The sequence below is a fragment of the Nomascus leucogenys genome, chromosome 12, assembly GCF_006542625.1.
Source record: "Nomascus leucogenys isolate Asia chromosome 12, Asia_NLE_v1, whole genome shotgun sequence".
Classification (NCBI taxonomy): domain Eukaryota; kingdom Metazoa; phylum Chordata; class Mammalia; order Primates; family Hylobatidae; genus Nomascus; species Nomascus leucogenys.
In genome coordinates, this window is record NC_044392.1 from 45215464 (window position 1) to 45234298 (window position 18835).

Consider the following 18835-nt stretch of genomic DNA (forward strand, 5'->3'; position numbering starts at 1 on the left):
GATCAGTTGTTCTTGCTCAGACTTCTGCATATGCTTGGTGGACTGGAGCAGAAAGATCATCTCTTCCTCCTCCCTTGGAAAACCCCTGACCACTTCCCCAAAGTCAGAGGAAGTCAGAAAGAGAAGGTCCGGGGGTCAGCATGAAGAGTTCAGTGTGAGTGAACATTGTAGGGGCTGCTGGCCATGGAAGGGCACTGTCTCTCTGCTTTGACAGTGGTCCCCTTGAACAAGTTCCTTTAGCTCTGGTGAGTGAACCAACCTTCCCTAGCTCCTGGGCAGGGCTGGCTGGAGTGAGGGGAGAGGACCCTGGGCCTTGTCCCTGAACTGGCTTGGGTGGGAACTCAGATGAGAAGCAATGCCTGCAGGGCTCATGGCACCTTCCTAAGGGTAGCTGGCTAAAAGCAGAGATGCCCAAATGCCTGGGCCCCCCTTATGTGGCACCAACTGTATCTCAGGGTCTTTCAAGTGTCACCCACTGTCACCCACCTTTCACAGTCAGGCATTAATTCTGCCCCTTGGTTAGAGAGGGAAGGGAGTCCTGAGTGCACTATTTGACTGAGCAGGGGCAAAGGTTGGCATCAGCAACCAGGCAAGGAGGGAGAATCCAGCTTGCTCTTGCTGTTCGCCTTCCCCTGAACCCTGGCTTTCTTCTGGAGGCAGTACTGCCCTTTGACCAGCAGGGGCCACTCTTGCCCACAGCCAACTCTGCAGCTCTGGCAAAGCAGAGCCCCAAAGTGGGACCAGTTTGGGTCTGGGCTGTGCTTATGCCAACAGGAAGGGCTGGGCTGGGGGCAAGCAACAGGGCTGGGCTGAGGCAAGGCGGTGTTCCTCCCTGGTGCCCGTCACTGGCCACTGGATACAGACGGTAGTGGTGGCGATGTGTGTTTCAGGAGGAGACTGCAAGCATCGGGATGCCCAGGCCCCGAGGAGGCCCCCTTCCTGCAGAACCAAGAAGAACTGGACACCTTTCTGGAACTGCAGCACCAGGGTGGCTACCCCTCCCGGCTGGTATGGACAGACAGATCCCCATGAAGGCCCCTGCCTTGCTCCTCCTTTCCTGCCCCTCGCCTGTCTAGACACCATTCTATTCTATGTCTCCTCTGTTCTGCCAGCTGCTGGGTCTCTCTGTGCCCAGGCATTGCTCTGGCTCCATCTGACCGAATCGGAATCTATCGTCTATGCACCTCTGTCTGCTCCCCTGGGTCTGTGTGCTCTGTCCCTGACTCCGGGTACCCTGCCTGTGTCTCTTTTCTCTAAGACTCTCTGTTTCTTCCTTTCTGTGTCAGTGCCTCTCTGTTGATGAGGGTGTATGTGTTCCTGTCTCACTAAAAGGGCCCTGTTCCCCTAGTAATGATAACCACTTCTTTCTGTGGACCCCACATTTCCCCAATTTGGGGCTGAACTTATTTATTTATTTCCTTATGTATTTTGAGACAGGGTCTCCCTCTGTTGCCCAGGCTGGAGTGCAGTGGCGCGATCTTGGCTCACTGCAACCTCTGCCTCCTGGGATCAAGTGATTTTCCTGCCTCAGCCTCCCAAGCAGCTTGGATTACAGGCACCTGCCACCACACTATCAGGGAACTGCCCCGATAGTCACGTAGGTTCTTTTCTATTTTCCCTAAGCGTCGGCCAGTTTGAGAAATAAAGGGACAGAGTACAAAAGAGAGAAATTTTAAAGCTGGGCATCCGGGGGAGACATTACATGTCGGTAGGTTCTGTGATGCCCCACAAGCCACAAGACCAGCAAGTTTTTATTAGGGACTTTTAAAAGGGGAGGGAGTGTACGAATAGGGTGTGGGTCACAGAGATCACGTACTTCACAAGGTAATAGAATATCACAAGGCAAATGGAGGCAGGGTGAGATCACAGGACCACAGGACCACAGGACCGGGGCGAAATTAAAATTGCTAATGAAGTTTTGGGCACCATTGTTATTGATAACATCTTATCAGGAGACAGGGTTTTGAGAGCAACCGGTCTGACCAAAACTTATTAGGCGGGAATTTTCTCTTCCTAATAAGCCTGGGAGTGCTATGGGAGACTGGGGTTTATTTCATCCCTACAGTCTGGACCATAGAAGACGGCCACATCCAAGGGGGCCATTTATAGACCCACCCTCAGAGGTGCATTCTCTTTCTCAGGGATGTTCCTTGCTGAGAAAAAGAATTCAGCGACATTTCTCCCCTTTGCTTTTGAAAGAAGAGAAATATGGCTCTGTTCCACCCGGCTCACCGGCGGTCATAGTTTAAGGTTATCTCTCTTATTCCCCGAACAATTGCTGTTATCCTGTTCTTTTTTCAAAGTGCCCAGATTTCATATTGTTCAAACACACATGCTCTACAATTTGTGCAGTTAACGCAATTATCACAGGGTCCTGAGGCGACATACATCCTCCTCAGCTGACAGGTTTAAGAGATTAAAGTAAAGACAGGCATAGGAAATCACAAGGATATTGACTGGGGAAGTGATAAGTGTCCATGAAATCTTCACAATTTTATGTTCAGAGATTGCAGTAAAGACAGGCATAGGAAATTATAAAAGTATTAATTTGGGGAACTCATAAATGTCCATGAAGTCTTCACAATCCACCTTCTTCTGCCATGGCTTCTTCAGCTGGTCCCTCCGTTTGGGGTCCCTGACTTCCCGCCACACCGCACCCTGCAAATTTTTGTATTTTTTGTAGAGATGGGTTTTCACCATGTTGGCCAGGCTGGTCTCAAACTCCTGGCCTTAAGTGATCCACTCGCCTTGGCCTCTCAAAGTGCTGGGATTACAGGTGTGAGCCACCATGCCCAGCCTGGAGCCGAACTTATTATCTGTGAAATGAAACTAAGATCTGGTACCCTGAACAATAATAATTCTTTAACAAAGTAATCATAGGATGATCGATGGAGAAAGGATATAGAGATTGCCCAGCCTTCTGGCTTAAGTAAACACAACTGGGGGGATCTTCAACCAGGGTTTAAGGACCATTAAGGATACAGAAGGGCTTTGGAGACCCCACTGGGCCTGCTAGCCAGGAGGCCCTGAGTACACTGAGATGTCTCAAGTCTGCTGGCTAAAGGTTCCCTCCCCTTCAGCTCATCGTCTAGCTGGCCAGGGGTTCCAACCCTGGCCTCATTGTTTGGGCACCTATGGTTTGGGGGAGAGGCTGAAGGGAGCGGTATATAGCCTATCAGGGAAGCAGCAAAAAACAAAACAAAACAAAACAAAACTCCATGTCATCCCATCACCTGCTTTTTTTATTTTTTGAGATGGAGTCTTGGTTTGTTGCCTAGGCTGGAGTGCAGTGGCACGATCTCGGCTCACTGCAAACTCCGCCTCCCGGACACAAACAATTCTCCTGCCTCAGCCTCCTGAGTAGCTGGCATTACAGGGGCCTGCCACCACACCTGGCTAATTTTTCTATTTTTAGGAGACACAGAGTTTCACCGTGTTGTCCATGCTGGTCTCAAACTCCTGACCTCAAGTGATCCCATCAACCGCTTTTCTCCATCAGTATCTTTGCATGTCTCCCCTGATCCCCATTTCAATGTACTGTAGTAGAAAGAACAGGATTTCGGAGTCGAACTGACTGCTAGATCCTTCATTTATTTACCCGCTGAGCAATTTATCTTTCTGAAAATCAGAATAATAAATTGTCTTTTAAAGTTGTGATTATTAAATGAACAAAAGGTGTCAAAGTACTCAGCACAGAGGCTGGCACATAAGATGAGCTCAGTAAATGTTTTTTTCCTTTTCTCATTCCTTTGTAACTTTCCCTCTCTTCCACTTTTCTCTTCCCCACTTCTTGGTATTACGTTTTCTTCCTTCCCCCTTTTCCGTAGTGTTTTCTTCCCTCTTATGCCTTCCTTCTCTAATGCCTCAGCTCTCTTCACCTAATCCTTATGTGCTCTCCTTAATACGCTCTTCATCTATATGTTTGGGGGTTTTGTTTTACTTTTTTCCTGCAGTAGCCAGTGTGAATAAGTACTATACTAATGTCCACAAACAAAAGCTTGAGACTCATTAAGCTAGACAATGGATTGCAGACTGACAGTCCATGAGCCAAGTCTAGCTCCAATATTCATTGTTTGGCCAGTAGGGTGCTTACACTTTTAAAACTTTAGATGTTCCTTTCAGTTTTCTTTCAGAGTCTTATCACCCAGGCTGGAGTGCAGTGGAGTGATCATGACTCACTGCAACCTCCACCTCTCGGGCTCAAGTAATCCTCACTCCTCAGCCAACTGAGTAGCTGGGACTACAGACACGCACCACCGTGCCTGGCCAAATTTTTGTATTTTTGTGGAGATAGGGTCTCCCTATGTTGCCTAGGCTGGTCTCCAACTCCTGGCATCAAGTGATCCGCCCACCTTGGCCTCCCAAAGTGCTGGGATTACAGGTGTGAGCCACTGTGTCCGGCCAAGATTTTTTGTTTTTTTGTTTTTATTTTCCCATATGAATATCGAGTTGCTCCAGTATCACTTGTTTTTTTTTTTGAGACGGAGTCTTGCTCTGTTGCCCAGGCTGGAGTGCAGTGGCACAATCTCGGCTCACTGTAAGCTCTGCCTCCTGGGTTCACGCCATTCTCCTGCCTCAGCCTCCCCAGCAGCTGGGACAACAGGCGCACACCACCACGCCTGGCTAATGTTTTTGTATTTTTAGTAGAGACGGGGTTTCACCGTGTTAGCCAGGATGGTCTCGATCTCCTGACCTAGTGATCCACCCGCCTGGGCCTCCTAAAGTGCTGGGATTACAGGCGTGAGCCACCGTGCCCGGCCAGTATCACTTATTTTTAAAACTTACTTTCTCTATCAAATTGCCATGGTGCCTTTGTTGACAATCAAGTAAGTGCACTCATATGGGCCCTCTTTTCCATTCCCCTCGTCTATTTGTCTATCTTTATGCCAATATCACATTGTCTTCATTAACATAGCCTTATTGTAAGTCTTTAAAATCTAGTGGTGTAAGTCTTCTAACATTATTATTCTCTTTAGGAATATTTTTATTTTATTTTTTATTTATGTTTTAGAGAGAGTTTGCTCTGTTGCCTAGGCTGGAGTACAGTGGCAGGCGATTCTAGGTCCTTTGCATTTCTGTGTGATATTTAGAATCACCTTATCAATTTCTAAAAGACAAAAATTCCTGCTGGATTTTGATTGAGATCATACTGAATTCAAAGATTAATGTAGGATGGGCCAGGTGCAGTGGCTTACGCCTGTAATCCCAGCACTTTGGGAGGCTGAGGTGGGTGGATCACCTGAGGTCAGGAATTTGAGACCAGCCTGAACAACATGGTGAAACCCCATCTCTACTAAAAATACAAAATTAACCAGGCATGGTGGCGGGCACCTGCAATCCCAGCTACTTGGGAGGCTGAGGCAGGAGAATAGCTTGAACCTGGGAGGCAGAGGTTGCAGTGAGCCAAGATCGTGCCATTGCACTTTAGCCTGGGCAACAAGAGCGAGACTCCATCTCAAAACAAAACAAAGATTAATGTAGGATGAATTGACCTATTTCCAATATTGAGTTTATCTATCCATGAAAAATAATGTAACTATTTATTTACTTAGGCTTTCTAAAAAAAAGTCTTTAAAAAAATATTTTTCTACCCTTACTTAGTGAAAAAAATCTATTTTTTTTTTTTTTTTTTGAGACGGAGTCTCACTCTCACCCAGGCTGGAGTGCACTGGTGTGATCTTGGCTCACTGCAACCTCCGCCTCCCAGGTTCAAGCGATTCTCCTGCCTCAGCCTCCCGAGTAGCTGGGACTACAGGCTTGTGCCACCAACCTGGGCTAATTTTTTGTGTTTTTAGTAGAGACGGGGTTTCACCGTGTTAGCCAGGATGGTCTCGATCTCCTGACCTTGTGATCCACCTGCCTCGGCCTCCCAAAGTGCTGGGATTACACTGCGCCCAGCCCAAAATGTCTTTTAATAAAGTATTAATTTTCTTCATGGGCCGGGCACAGTGGCTCACACCTGTAATCCCAGCACTTTGGGAGGCCGAGGTGGGTGGATCACCTGAGGTCAGGAGTTCTAGACCAGCCTAACCAACATGGAGAAACCTTGTCTCTACTAAAAAAATACAAAATTAGCCAGGCGTGGTGGCACATGCCTTTAATCCCAGCTACTCGGGAGGCTGAGGCAGGAGAATTGCTTGAACCCAGGAGGCGGAGGTTGCGGTGAGCCGAGATCGCACCATTGCACTCCAGCCTGGGCAACAAGAATGAAACTCCATCTCAAAAAACAAAAAAATTTTCTTCACACAACCCTTGTCAATCTTTATTAGATTTATTTCTAGGTAATTTATAGTTTTGGTTACTATTAAAAATACCTGCTTTTTTTTCTTTTTCTTTTTTTTTTTTTTTTGAGATGGAGTCTTGCTCTGTCACCCAATCTGGAGTGCAGTGGCACAATCTCGGCTCACTGCAAGCTCTGCCTCCTGGGTTTACGCCATTCTCCTGTCTCAGCCTCCCGAGTAGCTGAGACTATAGGCATTCACCACCACGCCTGGCTAATTTTTTATATTTTTAGTAGAGACGGGGTTTCACCATGTTAGCCAGGATGGTCTCGATCTCCTGACCTCGTGATCCACCCACCTCAGCCTCCCAAAGTGCTGGGATTACAGGCGTGAGCCACCGTGCCCAGCCAATACATTCTTATTTTTAAATTATATTTTATAATTATTTTTGGTTTATAGAAATGGAATTAAATTATTCCTAATATAGGATAATATAGGATATTATATATTATTATATTATATATTATATATATTCCTCATAATATAGGATAGTAATTATAGGCTTATGCCTATAATCCCAGCTCCTTGGGAGGCTGAGGCAGGAGGATCACCTGAGGTTAGGAGTTCGAGACCAGTCTGGCCAACAATGTGAAACCCCATCTCTACAAAAATACATAATTAGCCAGGCATGGTAGTGTGCACCTGTAATCCCAGGTGCTCAGGAGGCTGAGGCAGGAGAATCACTTAAACCCAGGAAGCAGAGGTTGCAGTGAGCCGAGATTGAGCCACTGCACTCCAGCCTGGGCAACAGAGTGAGACTGTCTCAAAAGGAAAAAAAATTATTCCTCATACGATAATCTTATAGTCATTTATCTTGCTAAACTCTTGTTTTAAATTAAAACCATTTATCTGTGTGTGTTTTTTTTTTTCTTTTGGCTTTTCTAAGTACACAATTATGTCATCTTTACTTTTTGTTTTTTTTTTTGAGACAGTCTTGCTCTGTCACCCAGGCTGGAGTGTAGTGGTATGATCATGGCTCACTGCAACCTCCACCTCCGAGTCTCAAGTGATTCTCCTGCCTCAGCCACCCCAGCAGCTGAGACTACAGGTGTGCGCCACCACACCCAGCTAATTTTTTTAATTTTTTTTGTAGAGATGGGGGTCTCACTATGTTGCTCAGGCTGATCTCAAATTCCTGTGCTCAAGTGATCCTCCCACCTTAACCTCCTAAAGTGCTGGGATTACAAGTGTGAACCACCTCACCCAGCCTATGTCACCTTTAAATGAGCTTTGCTTTTTTTCTTTTCCAATATCCACTCCTTTCATTTCTTTCTCTTGCACTCCTGTGCTGACTAGGACTCTATTTTTATTTATTTATTATTTAGTGTTTCTCCTCTCTTCCAGCATTAATCCATCAAAATAGGACTCTAGTGCTGTGCTGAACAGAAATGGTGGTAATGGACATCCTTGTCTTATTTCTGGATTTTATTATTATTTTTTCTTAAAAACTATGCCATAAGAAGTATTGTTTCTGATTTTAGAGGGAGTATATCTTGTGTTTCACTATTGAGGTTGGTTTTTGGCTGCAGGTTTTAAAAGATACTCTTTATCAGGTTAAGGAGGATTCCTTCTAATTGCCAAGCCTTTGGTTTTAGAGTTAGTGGGTGTTGGATTTTATCCTATGCTTTTCTGCATTTACAAAAATGATTATATATTTTTTCTCTTTAAATATATTAATATTATTATTGATTATTTTGAGATGGGGGTCTCGCTGTCACCCAGGCTGGAGTGCAGTGGTGCAATCTTGGCTCACTGCAACCTCTGCCACCTGGGCTCAAACTATCCTCCCACCTCAGCCTCCTGAGTAACTGGGATCACAGGCGTGTGCCACCACACCCAGCTAATTTTTTGTATTTTTGATAGAGACGGGGTTTCACCATATTGCCTAGGATGTCTCAAACTCCTGAGCTCAAGTGATCTCCCACCTCAGCCTCACCTCAGCCTCCCAAAGTGCTGCAATTACAGACATGACCCACCACACCCCTTCTCCTTTAATATATTATTGAGGTAAATTACATTTAAGGATTTTTCTCACATTAAACCACCTTTGTATTCTTAGGATAAATCCAACTTTGTCATGACACATTTCATCTTTTTACATACTGCTGGATTTTATTTGTATCAATTATTTATTGCTGTGTAACAAACCAACCCTAAACTTTGCAGCTTAAAATGACAATTCTTTTTTTGTTTTTTTTACTCACAATTCTTTGGGTGGGCAATTTTGGCTGGTCTCACCTGGACTCATTTAGGTGGCTGCCATTGTCTGGTGGCCTGAATAGAGCTGATGATCAAGGATGGCCTTCCTTACCATTTCAGCTGGCAGCCTGCCACTTGCAGTACCTTGCTTCTCATCCACACGGCCTCTCCAGAATGCCATCTTAGGCTTGTTCAGATGAAAATAGCATTCCAAGTGGGCGAGAGTGGACGCTTTAAGGTTTCTTGAAGCTTAGGCTCAAAAATCATATGATGGCACTTCTGTGACACTCTAGTCATCCTAGTAAGTCACAGGCCAGCCCAGATTCAGAGTGAAGAGACAGGCTCCTTCTTAATGGGAGGAACTGCAAATAATTTGCGACCATTTAAAATCTACTACACTGGCCAGGTGTGGGGGGTTACTCCTGTAATCCCAGCTACTTGGGAGGCTGAAGCATGAGACTCATTCAAACCCAGGAGGCAGAGGTTGCAGTGAGCAGAGATCGTGCCACTGCACGCCAGCCTGGGCAGCAGAACAATACTGTCTCAAAAAAAGTAATAATAAAAAATAAAATCAGCTATACTTTCCTAATATTTTGTTTAAGATTTTTGTACTTATGTGCATAAGAGAGATTGGCCCATAATTTATCTTTGTCATACTGTCTGTGTGTAGTTTTGGAATCAAGGTTGTACTTACCTTATAGAAAGAGTTAAAGAGTTTTTTTTTTTTTTTTGAGACGGAGTTTCGCTCTTGTTGCCCAGGCTGGAGTGGAATGGCGCGGTCTCGGCTCACCGCAACCTCTGCCTCCCAGGTTCAAACAATTCTCCTGCCTCAGCCTCCCAAGAAGCTGGAATTATAGGCATGCAGCACCACACCCTGCTAATTTTATATTTTTAGTAGAGACTGGGTTTCTGCATGTTGAGGCTGGTCTCGAACTCCTGACCTTGGATGATCCACCCACCTTGGCCTCCCAAAGTGCTGGGATTACAGGTGTGAGCCACCGTGCCCGGCCGAGTTAAAGAGTTTTTATTTTAGTTGTCTATTCTTTCGAAGAGTTTGTATAAGATTTCAGTGATCTCTTCCTTGAAAGATCTGTCCCTTGTCTCTAAAACTGTTTTGACCTGGTGTTTTTGTTTTGTTTTTAGGAAGATTAACTACTGATTTCATTTCTTTAATAGGACCATTCAGAGTTTCTATTTCTTCTTGATTCAGTTTTGGTAAGTTTTATTTTGGGGGTTAGAAATTTGTCTACTTCATTTGCATTTTGGCATGAAGTCGTAGGTAGTACTCTTTTTTTTTTTTTTTTTTGAGACGGAGTCTTGCTCTGACGCCCAGGCTGGAGTGCAGTGGCGCAATCTTGGCTCACCACAACCTCCACCTCCCGGGTTCATGCCATTCTCCTGCCTCAGCCTCTCCGAGTAGCTGGGACTACAGGCGCCCGCCACCACGCCCGGCTAATTTTTTGTATTTTTAGTAGAGACAGGGTTTCACCGTGGTCTCGATCTCCTGACCTCGTGATCCGCCCACCTCGGCCTCCCAAAGTGCTGGGATTACAAGCGTGAGCCACCGCGCCCAACCTCTTTTTTTTTTTTTTTTTTTTGAGACGGAGTCTTGCTCTGTCACCCAGGCTGGAGTGCAGTGGTGTGATTTCTTTTCTTTTTTTCTTTTTTTTTCTCGAGATGGAGTTTTGCTCTTGTCACCCAGGCTAGAGTGCAGTGGCATCATCTTGGCTCACTGCAACCTCCGTCCCCCAGGTTCAAGCGATTCTCCTACCTCAGCCTCCTGAGTAGCTGGGACTACAGGCGCCCACCACCACACCCAGCTAATTTTTGTATTTTTGGTACGGATGGGGTCTCACCATGTTGGCTAGGCTGGTCTCGACCTGACCTCCTGACCTCAGGTGATCCGCCTGCCTCAGCCTCCCAAAGTGCTGGAATTATAGGCATGAGCCATCACACCCAGCCATGCCATTTCTGCTCACTGCAACTTCCATCTCCCCGGTTCAAGTGATTCTCACGCCTCAGCCTCCTGAATAGCTGAGATTACAGGTGCACGCCACCACACCCAGCTAATTTTTGTATTTTTTGTAGAGATGGTTTTGCCATGTTGGCCAGGCTAGTCTCCAACTGTTGACCTCAAGAGATCTGCCCACATCAGCCTCCCAAAGTGCTGGGATTACAGGCATGAGCCACTGTGCCTGGCCATAGGTAGTATTCTCTTATCTTTATAATCACTGCTCTTTCTATAGTTAGGTCTGCTTTTTCATTCTATTTGTGCTTTCTCTTGTTTTCTTTATCATTCCTATCAGAGGTTTGCCTATTTCATTTGCTTGATCCTAGAAAACAACTCTTGGCTTTATTGATCCTCTCTAATTTATCTTTGTCTACTATTTATTTATTTATTTATTTTTGAGATGAAGTTTTGCTCTATCACCCAGCTGGAGTGCAATGGCGCTATCTCAGCTCACCACAACTTCCACCTCCCGGGTTCAAGTGATTCTCCTGCCTCAGTCTCCTGAGGAGCTGGGATTACAGGCGCCCACCACCACGCCTGGCTAATTTTTGCATTTTTAGTAGAGATGGGCCTTCACCATGTTGACCAGGTTGGTCTCGAATTCCTGACCTCAGGTGATCCGCCAAAGTGCTAGGATTACAGGCGTGAGCCACTGTGCCCGGCCTTACTATTTCATTTCTGCATCTATCTTTATTATATGCTTCCTTTTTTTTTTTTTTTTTTTGAGACGGAGGTTTGCTCTTGTTGCCCAGGCTGGGTGCAATGGTGCAATCTCAGCTCGTTACAACCTCTGCCTCCCAGGTTCAAGAGATTCTCCTGCCTCAGCCTCTGGATAGCTGGAATTACAGGCATCCACCACCATGCCCAGCTAATTTTTTTTTTTTTTTTTAGTAGAGATGGGGTTTCACCATGTTGGCCAGGCTGGTCTCGAACTCCTGACCTCAGGTGATCCACCTGCCTCAGCTTCCCAGAGCACTGGGATTACAGGCGTGAGCCATCGTGCCTGGCCGCTTCCTTCTGTTTTCTTTTCTTTTTCTTTTCTTTTTTTGAGACCCGGAGTCTCACTCTGTTGCCCAGGCTGGAGTGCAGTGGTGCGATCTCAGCTCGCTGCAATCTCTGCCTCCCGGGTTCAAACAATTCTCCTACCTCAACCTCCCGAGTAGCTGGGACTACAGGCGCCCGCCACCATGCCTGGCTAATTTTTTGTATTTTTAGTAGAGACGGGATTTCACCATGTTAGCCATGATGGTCTCTATGTCCTCACCTCATGATCAGCCCACCTAAGCCTCCCAAAGTGCTGGGATTACAGGCGAGAGCCACGGCGCTCGCCTCTGTTTTCTATGAGTTTGTCCTGTTCTTTACCTGACTTTTTAAGTTAGAATAGCTCAGTTCTCTAGCATTAAAAATTTTTCAGTATAAGCATTCTGAGGCTACAACTTGCCCTTGAAATACCACTTTGGCCTTCTCCCACAGGTTTTGTTCTGTATTTTCATTATTGTTCAGTTACGAAACATCTTTAAATTTCCATTATGATTTCTTCTTTGACAATACATTTATTTAGAATGGTGTTTTAAAATTTATAAATCTGTATTTTTTTAAACTTTAAGTTTTTTTTGAAATGCACATACATAGGAAAATATATAAAACATATATTTACAGTATAATAAATTAGAAAGCAAACAGCCGTATAACCACCCCAGGTTAAAAAAAAAAAAAATAGGCCGGGTGCGGTGGCTCATGCCTGTAATCCCAGCACTTTGGGAGGCTGAGGCAGGCGGATCACCTGAAGTCAGGAGTTCAAGACCAGCCTGACCAACATGGAGAAACCCCATCTCTACTAAAAACACAAAATTAGCCAGGCGTGGTGGCACATGCCTGTAATCCCAGCTACTCAGGAGGCGGAGGCAGGAGAATCACTTGAACCCAGGTGGCGGAGGTTGCAGTGAGCTGAGGTCGTGCCTTTGCACTCCAGCCTGGGCAACAAATGCGAAACTCTATCTCAAAAAAAAGAAAAAAAAATAGAGATTATCATAGCTGAGAAGCTCCCTGGGTTCTTACTCATAGCCCTCTCTCTGGCAGAGATGACTGCATTCTTGACTTTTGAGATCCATTTTCTTTTTCTTTTTCTTTTTTTTTTTGAGACGGAGTCTCACTCTGTCGCCCAGGCTGGAGTGCAGTGGCGCGATCTCGGCTCACTATAAGCTCCGCCTCCCAGGTTCACGCCATTCTCCTGCCTCAGCCTCCCTAGTAGCTGGGACTACAGGCACCCGCCACCACGTGGGCCTGGCTAATTTTTTTGTATTTTTAGTAGAGACGGGATTTCACTGTGTTAGCCAGGATGGTCTCAATCTCCTGACCTCGTGATCTGCCCGCCTTGGCCTCCAAAAGTGTTGAGATTACAGGTGTGAGCCACCGCACCCGCCCTTCTTTTTTTTTTTTTGAGACTGTCACCCAGGTGACATGATGGTGTCACTCTGTCACCCAGGCTGGAGTCCGGTGGCATAATCTCTGCAACCTCCGCCTCCCGGATTCAAGCGATCCACCTGCCTCAGCCTCCTGAGTAGCTGGGATTACAGGCGTGAGGCAACACGCCTGGTTAATTTTTGTATTTTTGGTAGAGATGGGGTTTCAGCATGTTGCTCAGGCTGGTCTCGAACTCTTGAGCTCAAGTGATCCACCCGCCTCAGCCTCCCAAAGTGCTGGGGTTACAGGCATAAGCCACAGCACCTGGCTCTATTTTCTTTATAGGCTTACCACCTATGTAGGCATCATTAAACAATGTCAATTAGTTTTACCTGTGTTAAACTTCATATGCATATAATCATACCAGTATACACATCTTTGTATCTTGGTTCTTTCATTCAACATGTCCGTGGGATTCATCCATATTGTTATGTGAGCTGTGATTTGCTCATTTTTATTGTTGAATAGTATTTCAATGCATAAGTACACTACTGATTCTTTAGTCTACTGAGGAGGGACTTCTGGCTTATTTGCTGTTTTTTTTTGTTTTTGTTTTTGTTTTTTTTCGAGATGGAGTCTTGCTTCATCACCCAGGCTGGAGTGCAGTGGCACGATCTTGGCTTATTGCAACCTCGGCCTCCCGGGTTCAAGTGATTCTCCTGCCTCAGCCTCTTGAGTAACTGGGACTACAGGCACCCGCCACCATGGCTGGCTAATTTTTGTATTTTTAGTGGAGGCGGGGTCTCACCATGTTGGCCAGGCTGGTCTCAAACTCCTGACCCGAAATGATCCACCCACCTCGGCCTCCCAAAGTGCTGGGAATACAGGCATGAGCCACTGTGCCCGGCCTTTGGTTTTGAGTTGCTCTGTTGCACCAGTGCAGTGGCGTGATCTCAGCTCATTGCAACCTCCACGGCCTGGGTTCAAGTGATTCTTCTGCCTCAGCCTCCTGAGTAGCTGGGATTACAGGTGCACACCACCACACCTTGCTAATTTTTTTATTTTTTCAGTAGAGATGGGGTTTCACCATTTTGGCCAGGCTGACCTGAAGTGATCCGCCTGCCTCGGCCTCCCAAAGTGCTGGGATTACAGGCGTGAGCCACCGCGCCAGTCCTGCCTGTTTTTTTCATTACCTGGCTGGCCTCTATAGGTTGAGTTTGCCATCTCTGGAAACCATTCAGGGTAAATCTCTCTTCTTAGATACTTTTATATACTAAGAAAGCCTGGGCTTGAACTGCAACAGAGTAATGACTGCAAAACAGCAGAGTAACTTCCCAACTATTTAAAGTGCAATATCCCAATATGGGTTTTGGAAATGGGTGGGAGGCCTGGATTTGAAGAGAGACCAAGCTGTGGGGAAGTAAAGAGCATGAGGGGCGGACAGATGAATCCTGCCCTTGGTGTGAGGACTCTTGACATGATTCCAGGATCAGGATTCCTGTCATCCATCTGCTGGCCTTTTGGACCACTTGGCCACTGGCACGCTTTCCAAGTCTGTATCCATGAGTGGCATCAACTGTCTCTTGGACTGGTCGGATCCAGATGGTGAGCAAAAGTAGGGAGCAAAGCAGGGGTGGCCCCTTCCCCTATACATCTCGCTGCCACTCCTCATAGCTAGCTGTTTAGGGTCCAGATGTCCTGGATTATGTTTAGCCACATACCCTTGGAACTCCTAGAATGGCTTTATTATTTTTTCTTTTTTTTTTGAGACCGAGTCTCACTGTGTTGCCCAGGCTGGAGTGCAGTGGCGCAACCTTACCTCACGGCAACCTCTGCCTCCCAGGTTCAAGTGATTCTAGTACCTCAGCCTCCTGAGTAGCTGGGACTACAGAAGCGTGCCACCACACCCGGCTAATTTTTGTATTCTTAGTAGAGAAAGGGTTTCCCCATGTTGGCCAGGCTGGTCTCAAACTCCTGAGCTCAAGTGATTCGCCTGCCTTGGCCTCCCAAAGTGCTGGGATTACAGGCGTGAGCCACCATGCCTGGCCTCAGAATGGCTTTATTCAAATAAGCAATCTGAATTCTGGACTTGGGAATTCTGAAACTCCTACTGATGAAAGCAGACATAGGACATGGTGAAGTTCTCCAGCCTCCCCTGTCACCAGAGATGCAGGACAGTTACCTGCAATGTACCTTGTCCTCAAGATGGAGTACTGGGAGTTCTGGGTGAAACCTCTGAAAAATCAGTCTCCCAGCCACTGTCTCCACATAACCCTGGTGCTCTGTTCCCATGGCTCCTAAATTCTTCAGCTCTGCCCTGCTTAGACCCCGCCCTCTCTCCCTGCTGCCCACTGCCCGCCCTCAGGAATGGCGTCACATGCACCTGCAGCTTGGGAACCTGATCCAGGTGAAGCGGGTGGGGGAGGAAGCCCTGGGCGCCTTTGTCTGGCTTTAGCTAGACACTTCTCGTCTCCTTTTGTGTTGGCAGGGAATTTATCCCAGTCCTCTGCCATTGACCTCAGGAAACGGTGAGTGTCGGGGACTCGGAATCCTTCAAAAGCCTCTATAGGGGAACAGCAATAGGGTCTAGGCCATGGTTTTGTAGCCCCAGGGGTTTCCCTGCTTCCTGAATCATTCCTCCCCTTAACATTTCTGATCTAAGACCTCCAAATATCCTTCCCTGAGCTGCACAGAATTCACCCTCCCTTCTTTGGTTTGGGTGGGCTCACCAGGTTCCCGGTAGCTGCATGAGATGGGGGGAGAAATTAGGAGAAAAGGAGTATCCAGGGCACAGGGTGTCCATTGAATAATAGAGCATGGGAGTTGCTTGCTGTTATCAGTGGTATAGGGTGAAAGGGCAGATAGACTGTTGAACAGTCTTAGTGAGGGACAATGACCAAGGACCATGGATCAGCTTAGGATGGCTCAGATAATAGACCAATGGGAAATGGCCCTAAGGAGAGCTGGGCAAGAGCTGTGGAGCTCCCAGCAGAGGGCAGGGCCTGAAGGCAGAGTTCAGGTCTGGAGGTGGAGGCTGGGAGATTTGAATAACTATGTAAATAAGCGTACAAAATCAGCACCTGCTTATTTGGCTTCTATGGCTGAAGCCTGATTATAGTGGGTCAGCCCTCTAAGACTGTGGATGTGTAAGCAAGTAATGGTCCCTTTAAGATATCAGGCTCTGCTTTGTGGTCCTGAAAATCTCTAGCTGACACATCCTCCTGGCTCTGGGTTTGGGATTAGCTCATGGGATGGGGCTGATGAAATCCCAGGAAATTCAGTCCTTATTGGCTTTAGGCCCAGAGGCCTTCTCCAAACAGCAGAGAGGGTCGTACACAGGGCTCTTGTTCTGAGAGGAGAAAATGCCCCCCGGGAGAGCCCCCGCCCCATACCACTTCCGTTTGGGAGCAGCATGAGAGAGGAGGCTGGGCCTCCCATCCTGAGCCTGGATTAGGTAGGAAGGAGGAGTCTGTATTTATCTGGGTGGAGCCTGGAGTTTTCTTCCTAAATAGAGGGGCCTGGGAAACTGAAATGCCCACATCCAGGAAGTCCTAGGAGGTCAGGATGGGGGCTTATCTTTCTCTCCCAGTCCTTCCTCTTTCTTCCTTCCCATTCTGGCTCTGCTGGTCATGGCACCTTCATCCACCATCTCTCAGGAAGTTATCTTTTTCTTCATTTCCAGCATTACCTCCATCTCCTCATGTCTTCTTTTTCTCTATGCAGCTGCAGCCAGCTGGAAGGACATTCAGGTACCTGGGCGGGCTCCTCCCTGCGACGGACCTTCAGCTTCCTCTTGGGCATGACCGGAAAGGCCAAGGTAAGAGTCAGCTGGGGAAGCAGGAGGCTTGGGACCCACTGCCCTCCCCAGTTCCCTTTCTCCCATCCCACCATCGCCACCTCCCACCACTCCCCCTATTAGAAACTCAGAGCAATGGTTCCATTTTTTATTTTTTTTATTTTTGTAAGAGAGGCAGTCTCTGTCTCCCAGGCTGGAGTACAATGGCACAATCATAGCTCACTGCAGCCTCTAACTCTTGGGCCCAAGCAATCCTCTTGCCTTGGCTTCCCAAAGTGCAGGGATTACAGGTGTGAGCTACCGTGCCCAGCCAAATGCTTCAAATTTTTTTTTTTTTTTTTTTTTGAGACGGAGTCTTGCTCTGTGCCCCAGGCTGGAGTGCAGTGGCGCGATCTCGGCTCACTGCAAGCTCCGCCTCCCGGGTTCACGCCATTCTCCTGCCTCAGCCTCCCGAGTAGCTGGGACTACAGGCGCCGCCAACACACCCGGCTAATTTTTTGTATTTTTAGTAGAGACAGGGTTTCACTGTGTTAGCCAGGATGGTCTCGATCTCCTGACCTCGTGATCCGCCCGCCTCGGCCTCCCAAAGTGCTGGGATTACAGGCTTGAGCCACCGCGCCCGGCCGAAATGCTTCAAATTTTAAGCAAACACATGCTATCTCTTCCAGCCTGTGTCTCTGTGTCCCAGTAAATCACCTTTTCTCTGCTTTCCCCTACGCCTCCAGCTTAGCAGTCAGCTGTGGACAGCTGGAAGGGGAAAAGGGCCAGGAACCTCAGAAGCTGAGGAATGGCCTAGCCCTCCCTCTCTTTAGGCCTCACATAGCTGACAGGTGGGCAGCAGAAACCTCAACCATTGGACATAATAATGATAATAATTACAGCACTACTTTTTACTTCTTCATAGAGTATCAGGGTTTGCAAAGTGCTTTTACACTCATAATTTTATGGGTGGGTACAGCAGCTGAAGGAGTTGAAATTAGACCACAGGCAGAGTAGAAGCTGGGAAAGTATATGATTATGGAAGCACATGCATACCCGTACGTGTGTGGCCATGTGCTGCTCTGATCCCAGAAGTGAAGGCACATTGTTCTCATCCTTATTACCAACCGTTGGGCTCTGGTGAAACCGGGAGCTCTGCCTGCTCCTTGAATTTGTTTCCACTTTCTTCATTTACTGTCAGAGTGAGCCGCCCCCTTTTCCTCCCCTGACCTTCCCAAGTATGCATGTGCTTTCCAACTCGGGGCGCTTCTGAGTATTGAAAGAAACCCCAGGGAAGTCATCATATTCACCTTGAAGAGCCATGAGATTCTCACCAGTAAGGTTGCCTGGGCTCCCCCCAGCCCCACCCGCAGTGCCAGGGTTCTCCCCTCTTCCAGCCTTTTTTTAGCCAAGATTTCCTTTTCTCTGGGTGGGTTGGGAAGGTCAAGATGAAAGCAGGTCATGTTGTTAGCACCTCTCACCATAGGCCATGGGTCGGGAGTTGAGGCTAATGGAGGCATGAGACTGGGTGAGTCTCAGAAGAGGAGCAGCTGGAGAATCTGAAAGCTGATGGGAGGGGAGGGCAGGTGGGACAGTGAGGTTTCTCTCCCATGGGGAAACGGAGATCTCGAAGGAACAAAGCAAAAACAGAAACCTTGGGGTCTCTCACCTTCCTACAGGCTGTCTCACTGCAGGGTAGGGGAGTCTGCTAGTGGAATCACCCCCTTTTCTTGCCTTGGGAATGGTAGGGGAAGTCAGTACTGCCCAGGGGCCATCCAGATCCCGGTTGGTCTGTGTTTGTCCACCCTTGACCTAACAGTCTGATGGAGGGTTGAGCAACCTGGCGAAGGGGAATGAGGGCAGAGACTTTGGAGCCCAGATGGGAAAGAGGGAAGCGCCAGAGTGAGTCAGGACATTGCCTCGCTCAGCCTTTCCTCCCCACGTCTGTGGTCCTGTCTTCCTCTGTTTCCCTCTCCGCCATCTCCTGCTACATCTTCCTTCATGAATGTGTGGGCCTGCTTCACTTAATCTCTTTCTCCATAAGCAGTAAACATCAGGGGGTGGGGCTGGAGAGAAGCTCAGTCAAGCAGTGAGAGAAGGAAGTAGCTTAGTCCCTCCTACTTGAGTAGCATTGCACACTTGATGAAACACTTTCAACTCATTTAA

The 18835-nt window shown here is 47.3% G+C and overlaps 1 protein-coding gene across 6 annotated transcripts in view; it reads left to right on the top strand.

Annotated features, from left to right (window-relative positions):
* Positions 1-742: 742 nt before the first annotated feature.
* ARHGEF2 (Rho/Rac guanine nucleotide exchange factor 2) overlaps positions 743-18835 on the top strand; it is a 54169-nt gene continuing 36076 nt past the window's right edge. For 4 of the 6 annotated variants that reach the window (XM_030824238.1, XM_030824239.1, XM_030824242.1 and 1 more), the window contains exon 1: positions 16618-16711. In XM_030824238.1, coding sequence (XP_030680098.1) covers positions 16694-16711 — 18 coding nt within the window. In that variant the 5' untranslated portion in view covers positions 16618-16693. Of the gene's footprint in view, positions 1009-14381; positions 14500-15382; positions 15423-16617; positions 16712-18835 lie in introns of those variants that run through there. The other 2 variants (XM_030824241.1, XM_030824257.1) reach the window with 2 other exon arrangements.